General features: G+C 33.7%; 2 protein-coding genes across 2 annotated transcripts; one reads left to right on the top strand and one right to left on the bottom strand.

Annotated features, from left to right (window-relative positions):
• Positions 1-383: 383 nt before the first annotated feature.
• Positions 384-4,153, bottom strand: Ccm3 (programmed cell death protein 10 Ccm3). The gene is made up of 5 exons (XM_028315868.1): positions 4,082-4,153; positions 3,820-3,997; positions 3,549-3,681; positions 2,701-2,862; positions 384-1,382 (listed from the first exon to the last, which is right to left on the bottom strand). The coding sequence occupies exons 1-5, from the start codon at positions 4,151-4,153 to the stop codon at positions 1,298-1,300; spliced, it is 630 nt and encodes a 209-aa protein (XP_028171669.1). The 3' UTR covers positions 384-1,297.
• Positions 4,154-5,657: 1,504 nt separating this feature from the next.
• On the top strand, positions 5,658-7,390 carry Arpc5 (Actin-related protein 2/3 complex, subunit 5). Its single transcript, XM_028315873.1, has 3 exons — positions 5,658-5,893; positions 6,350-6,422; positions 6,982-7,390. Exons 1-3 carry the CDS (start codon positions 5,754-5,756, stop codon positions 7,219-7,221), a joined length of 453 nt encoding a protein of 150 aa, XP_028171674.1. The 5' UTR covers positions 5,658-5,753; the 3' UTR covers positions 7,222-7,390.
• Positions 7,391-7,925: the final 535 nt, after the last annotated feature.

Raw genomic sequence — 7,925 nt, 5'->3', positions numbered from 1 at the left:
TTTTTTTTTACTTAAATCCGTTCTTACTCTATTAAAATGTATGGGGCTTGTGTCTGTTTTCTACTTCTACTAATAGATAATTTTGTCAGCTATTGTATGATATAAAATATTAGTTTATTATTTTCAACGTGCCCGTGCTGTTGCTTGTTTTTGAAGGAGGAGGTGAATACCAAAAATTTTAAATTTATTCTTGTAATTTCGCGAGAGGTGGGTCAAGCCCGGATTTGAAGTATTTTCGTCGAAAAAATTCCATCCATAGATCACGCCCTTAAAGTTTGGTCACTACATGCCAGGACACACTGTATAATTTATAGCGCTCTTAAACCAAAAAATATTCAAATCGCACCCGATAAACAAATAAATCTTCGTAAAAAAACAAGTACTGACTGTAAAATAGATTTATTAAAATTAAAGCGCTGCATCTACATACAACCTATGCACACTAGGTATCTTTTATTATCCTAAATAGAATTAATTACAACAGACAATATTAGCAATTTTAATTTTTTTTTTAATAGCCTTTTCAAGAAAACAAATTACGCTAGCTACAACGTAATTTTCGTAATAATGGTTAATATGATAATGAAAATCACTATAGTTTAAATGGTAGATGCATATACATAGAATGGAATATTGCTGAGAAAAAAAAATCTAAACAAACTATCCTGAATTTGAAACATGTATGAATTTCATAAAGTGTATGTCATTATTAGTGATTGATTTAATATTAAATTACAGCAGGAAGACATTCAACAAATGCTAACGAATGTTTTAAAATTTCAATGGCTATACAAAATAATTTTCAATATACCCCAAATAAAATTCCTTATGAAGGATGAAGACTATGACCTCTACATTAAATAATAAGTATAAAAATATGGATAAAACCTTTTTAATAAATGGAACTTTGTTTAACTTAAGAATGGGTGAATTAAATTGTAGTAGAATTACAAATTAACCATGATTCAATATGGAATGATACATGTTATAATAAAAAGAAATACTTCTGAATCTATTCAATATAGAGAAAATACTATGATAAAATAAGGGAGAAACACTAAAATATGTTTAGATTTTATTATTATTATAATCATATAGTACACTATGTTTTAAGATCTAAATCTTTAATAATTAATCTGAATAATATTTTTATATTGCTCTAACAATGTATCTAACATTTATAGTAAAATATACCCTCTTTAAATACTCTTCCTAAACAATGGACCTTCCTAAATTACATGGATAACATAATATGATTTAACAAAGGAAATATTATTCCTAAAACATTCAAATAATCTTATTCAGATTTGCTTTTAACTGTGTATAAAATTTGGTTCGTTTGGTGAATCAAATAAAGAGCACTTACAAACACTGCATTGGCCCTGAAAAAGAAATACATGTAATTAACAACTTGCAATCATAAAATCGTTATTTCGATCACTAATCAATCACAATCACTTCCAAAATACGAGGGCCGGCTGATAAGTCCGCGGCCTAAGGAACTTAATGAAATAAAATAAATGGTTTCTATTTTTATTTTTGTAATATAATCTCCCTGAAAAGAAATACATTTCTTAAATCTCGCATACAATGCCTTTTACCCACCCAAAATTTTTTTTTTCAAAATGACGACCAACCGCAGCTTTAATTTTGTTGTCATCTACATAAGTCCTTTTTCAAATCGAAAAACAGGAAAATATCGCTAGGTAATGATAGGTCTTGGCTATATGGTGGGTGGTCAATCTCTGAGAACCAATGTCTTTCAGGGCTTGGCCTCGCAACACGTGCGAAAGATCAATCCGCGTGTCAGTTTCCCACGTCATTTCTGTACAATAGCCTCGCGAACATAAAGAAATATTTTTCAGCTATCTGCCACGATTTAATTCTTTGGTCAGCCGGAACAATATTTGACTTTTGAACGTTTCCTTCACTCAGTATCGTGACAGGGCGGGGGTCGTTTTCACAGGTCTCTCGTCCGTGTTGAAATAGTCGGGCCCATTTTTTAACCATAGTATATGAAGGTCCAGAATCCTGAAGAACCAATGACATCTCTTCAAAAATGTCTTTCGGTCTATTTTCCTTCTTTACGAGGAATTATGTCCGCGGCGCGCGGTGTCGAAATTCCGCAAATCTCCAGATTCGGCGGGCATGGTGATGTCATTTGTTCGATAGAAATTGAACTATCAGTGCAAACTTAATTAGTGATTGCTTTTTATAATACTACTGAGTGTCGCAACTAGTGACATGAGTAACATGCTAATTACTCATAGCTAAGTACCTTAGGCCGCGAACTTTTCAGCCGCCCCTCGTAAAAAATCTAAGGAATGTTAGTGGAATAATGAAGCAATAGGTGCAGTATTATAATCAAAAGAATTCTAATACAAGCAAGATAAATGTTATCTTTTTGTTTTATTAATATCAGAATGATAACTTTATCAAATTGCAAAAAAAATGATTAGTTCACATATTTGGGGTGACAAACTCACTAGGAAAGTCATCTAAAGAACTGGTTATATGTTATAAGTAATTGATAGTTGATGAATGAAATGATAAAACACCTATTAAGATTTAAATGATATTTCTCATTTGGCATGGGACTAATAGATCCAGTAAAGTTACTAATTTGCCTCAATTTAATAATTCTATCAATACAATTAGTTATGAATGAAGTATAAAAAAAATAAAAGAGAATTAACTTACTGTCCTTCCTTGAAGTATTCTTTCAGGGTATTGGAGAATCTCTTAGAATATTTAACAAACTCCCGTTTTCTCTGTTCCAAGACTTGCTTGCCAGGGCCTGGTGTGTAAGTTGAGACTTCATTTACTGCATCCAACAGCTTTTTGATTGCAGAAGCAATCTCTCTGAAAATTATAGAACAACAATTACTGTTAGTAAAAATAATTTATAATACACTATGACATAAAAAATATAAATATTGTCATGTTTTAGTTTTATTATTACATATTGATTTTCAGAACCTACAGCAGTCTCATATCATCGCCTTAAAGTGAAAACCTCAGTAATAGATTTTAATTACTTTTTTTACATTTAAGAGGTTATCACTAAGGAGTCAACATAAAGCTTACTGCTTTCTACTCTACTAAGCAAACACTATTAGGAAATCATTCTCTGAAACCCCAAACAGTATGTAACATATTATGCAAACAGTCATAATATTAACTGTTAAATTATACAATTTTAATGGACAGTGATGACCGAGGTAGCAGAAATGTGGAACATGGCAGCAAAGCTAGTTCACTAATATCACCATGCTACTCGGCAAGCTATGAAAATGAAGGAACTATTTATTTATTTGATAGATAACCAAAATAATGGTCACTTTTATGAAATAGAATAATAAATAAAGCAAGCCTATGGTCTGGCATCAGTGTTGCAGAACTGATAAAAGGTAGAGTTAGCTGATTTTCAAGTGGCTGTCTCTTCTCACTTGATAACATTTATGTCCAAAACTGAAGACACTTAATGATATCATTTTAAATTGAAAATAATGCATTTATTTATCAAATAATAGCAAATTTTCACTCACTTAATTGTTTCAAGGAATGTCTTTCTATCAGTTATTTCATCGGGAATGCGGCTCAATATTTTTTTTAAAGCTGTGGATTTCTTGTTCAGTTCTTGGAATGCCTCTTCAGTTCTATTTAGCCTGAGATCTGCACCTAGAATAAATAAAATACATAATTTTAGAATCATTTATCATCCGTGTATGATCATTTGGTCATGATAAAACTTATGATTTATAAGCCTGATTTGACTTTTTGTATTTGGGAAAATATGGATTGCTAATGTGAACTCACATTCAGCTTCAGTGAGAGTTCCTTGAAGACGAAGCAGGCTTTCGTTCATGTTGACAGGTATATCAGCCCTTCGCATGATACCTGCCACGAGATCATAGTTTAACCCAGGAACAGCTGCTTCTGCTTTTGTTAATGCAGCACGTAATGTTTGGGATGCCCCCAAATCGTACTTTTCCAACTGAAATTGTTAAAAATAGGATTACAACCTTATTGAAATAACAAAAATAAAAAGTAAAAGTGATTTGTAATACAGTGACTGTACCTGCGTGAGAACAGGACGTATGAGAACTGGCAAAACCAATGAAGTGACTGGTAGTTCATCCCCCATTGTCATCGTGGTAATTATTTGTGTTCGGCCTAATCAAAACAATACAAACAGTGAATGATTGTTTAATCAATGTGATTTGCTAAATTAGCAAACAATGACTGTCGCGTAGGTAATTTTACAAATATTTTTTCACAATTTCGACTCCATTGACTTCCATCAAAATTTTTAATGTCAACAATGTCAGTCATGTCAATCAATCAATGTCACAATGACATTAATGACATATTAAACTTTTTTCATCACAAAGATTATACAAATACATACCTTCTCTTAGATAGATAGAGACATCGATGTAGAAAAAGAAAAACGCCGCACTCTGCTCCAAACTGCCACGTTATGGCGACAGACTTATAGTGGTAGCTAGCCAGGCGGACTTAGAACAAGCCCTACCACCAACCAAACCGAACAGAAAAATCTGCCCCCACAGGGAATCGAACCCGGGACCTCTGCGTCTGCTGAGGGCCTGAGGCAGGTGGTCTTACCACTAAACCACAGCTAGAGGCGGTTTGACAGATTCTCTATGAACACATAACGATCTTCTATGGAAAAAAAAGAACACATAACGAATGACACAACTGACACTGACAGTCAGTGACAGCTGTGACAGTGATATAGATGACCCACGCTGAACTGTCCCGCCAAACTCAATGACAGGGGGGCGCTACCATCGTTCAACTTTATGGTTTCCAACATGGCAAAAATCGGAACCAGCGATTCGGTATTGACCACAGATATGGATTAGAGTAGATACAGCAAGTTGATCGTCAAAGCGTGCCATTCCGATATGTCCAAATGGACATACATGGTCGAGTGATGTTCATGTAATCCGATTACAACAATCGGTTACGATGATTTTACGAGGACAGTAGTACGAACACGGTAGAAAGAAGAAATTATTTACGGATTGAGAATTGTAATTAACAGCACAAGTAACATATAATTAATTAGAATAAAGTAGCAGTAGAAGAAGTGTAAAGTAGCATTGTTTTTAATACATATCCTGCGATGTACTCTTAACAGTTAAAACCATGGTCCCTGTATGTGGTGCACTCATACCGATCCCAAGGAACCGTACTTACTCATAACAATAAGACACACACTGATGCATGACGTATTCATGCACTTGACTTTATGTCTTGAAACGCTGGTAGGGTAAAAAAAATAACGAGATTTGTCGATTTGTAAGAATTAATTTATTTTAAAAAGGTAAGTAAAGATGTTTTTGGTTTTGTATTTAACAAATTATCAGTTTTATCGGAATTAATTAATTTTCGAATCGAGTCACACGATATCATTCGATGACTTTGCGAATGCAGTACGATGATACGATTACTTTTACGTTGCGGCAATCACTAAAATTCGCTAAAATGACACTAATGACGTTTAAAAAGTGGCACGCTCGGCTTCATACAATTTTTGACACATGCTGCATCTATCCTTATCTGTGGTATTGACGGTGGCGCCCCGCTGTCAATGTCATCGATAGGACAGTTCAGTATTTTGGAACTATATATTTTGTATGAGAATTTCGATAGTTTGGGGTTCATATTTTTTTAGAAAAAATAGTAAAGTTTTGTTTCCAAACCTGATAAGTGTTTAAAAGAAAATGGCAAAAAATACATCTAGTTCAGCATTTCGTAAAATTGATATCGATCAATACAATGAAGACAATTTCAAGGAAGATGAAGCCGAACAATCAGTGCCCACGGGACCAGACGAAAGCGAAGTTTGCTCTTTGCTGAATCAATATCCTTTTTAAATACCAACTACAAACACTTTTCACTTTTTATTGTTCTTTTGGACATAACAGTTTATTGATATTTATTATTTATATCTTTATATGCCAAAATGGCCAATCTTATCACAGTGACTTAATAAGAATGAGTCACTAGGTACAACAGCAATGTATTTACCTCATATATTATGATGGACATTGCATGATGGTGGTCACCTACCTGCCATGAACTTAGTGAAGGAGGCTTATGTTCAGCACAGTGGAGGTTGACCGGATGATGATGATACTTATTTTTTTCTAAACTAAATAAGTTGTTGATGTTTCATTTACAAAAATGTTTATCTTGCAATTAAAATACATTTATTTATATCTACCTTCCTTATGCGATGGTTATATTTTTATAATATGAATCAATTTATTAATAATAATTATGAAAAACACCCAAAATTTCCTTAACTCCTGAACACAGGTAGACATATTGAAGCCCTCAGATTAGTTCTGAGCAATGCACCGATGGGATCTTTGAATCAACAAATCAAAGTAAGTGCTTACTATTTTAAGGTAGACTATTTAATTTTATTGAAAACAAATTTACTAATAAAAACTTCCCCATATTCATAGTACTTTATTGATAATAATAAAATCTTTATTTGGCACGGGACAAGCAATGACAATTACAAGTGTAAAAAGGTACATTAAAGAAGAAAGATAAAAAACAGTAAACAGTAAATGAATCCAGCCAGACCAGTAAAATCCCAAGCCAAAAAGGTGCCCGCTCAGCGATACTCGGGACATGTCCTGACGCTGATTTTCAGCAAGTACCCTTCCCTAGGCCTCGGCTGTTGGGACCCAAACTGCGTTATTGGTTATGGGTTATATGAAAGCTGTTGTTAAAAGTGAGATTTTTATTAACTGGTTATTTGTACAGATTGTAGGTACTATACAAAAAGATGTTGTAATGTAAACATACATTTTATAATAATTTATTAAAAATGAGTTATGAATGTGTATTTTTAGTCACATTACAGTTTTTAGTCACCTTTATGCAAATCAGAAACCTAAAGAGCCTTTTATACTAACCATAAATTTCTATTTACAGGATAGTGCTCTAGCACTGACACTAAAAGTGCTGCTTGCAATCAAATCTGCTCAAATAGAAGAAGTGGTTGGAAACCTCTCCAGGGATGATATTGATATTCTCATGAAATACATTTACAGAGGATTTGAGTTTCCATCTGAAGGCTCAAGTGGACATCTTTTATTGTGGCATGAAAAAGCATACAACATTGGAGGAACTGGATCCATTGTCAGAGTCTTATCTGACAGGATGAAAGTTTAATGTAACAGACATTATTATTTATACTTAATTAATGTTGTAAGAGCAATATTCTAAAACTTTAAAAAGAACTCTTTTTGCATTTTTAAACTAATCAATTCCAAAACTACTCAAAATGAAGTAGTAATACCCATTATGTTAAAAATACTTAAAATATAGTTACTCCAAAATATTTCTTGTGTTTTAATTCTGTAAACGACAATCTTTTGCATGCAGACCAAAAAATAAACCTTTCGTGATATTTTTTCCATGCTAGCGAACAAAATATCCTTTAACGCACGTCAGGCGCGGATCCACCGTTGTGGGCACTGTGGGGCATGCCCACAACCCTAATTTGCTTGTTTTAATTATGATCTATTGATAAGATCGATAGGCATGTATGTATGTCCGGGCATGTAGAGATCCCACTCTCACTTTGCTATTTTTTGGTGGCTGTGCCCACAACCTTTTTTGAGGGCTGGATCCGCGCCTGACGCACGTCGCCACTACGAACGCGTACAGAACATCATCTATCGATAATGACCTTATTTTGCATAAATTATGAAACCATAAATAGTTGAGGTGGATGGATGGGGATAGATCTAGCTACCGTCTGAATCGGCAGTCTATTAAAATAAAGCACTAATTTCTGAGTTGGAACACCTCATACGTAGGTAGGTACCTATCTAATTTTTCCTTTCCTATTGAGTCCAACGATTCGAAAACGA

Source organism: Ostrinia furnacalis, unplaced genomic scaffold (genome assembly GCF_004193835.3).
Source record: "Ostrinia furnacalis isolate ACB-3 unplaced genomic scaffold, ASM419383v2 OfSCF5354, whole genome shotgun sequence".
Taxonomy (NCBI): Eukaryota; Metazoa; Arthropoda; class Insecta; order Lepidoptera; family Crambidae; genus Ostrinia; species Ostrinia furnacalis.
The sequence above is the reverse complement of the archived record's forward strand: the minus strand, read 5'-3'. Positions and strand labels throughout refer to the sequence as shown.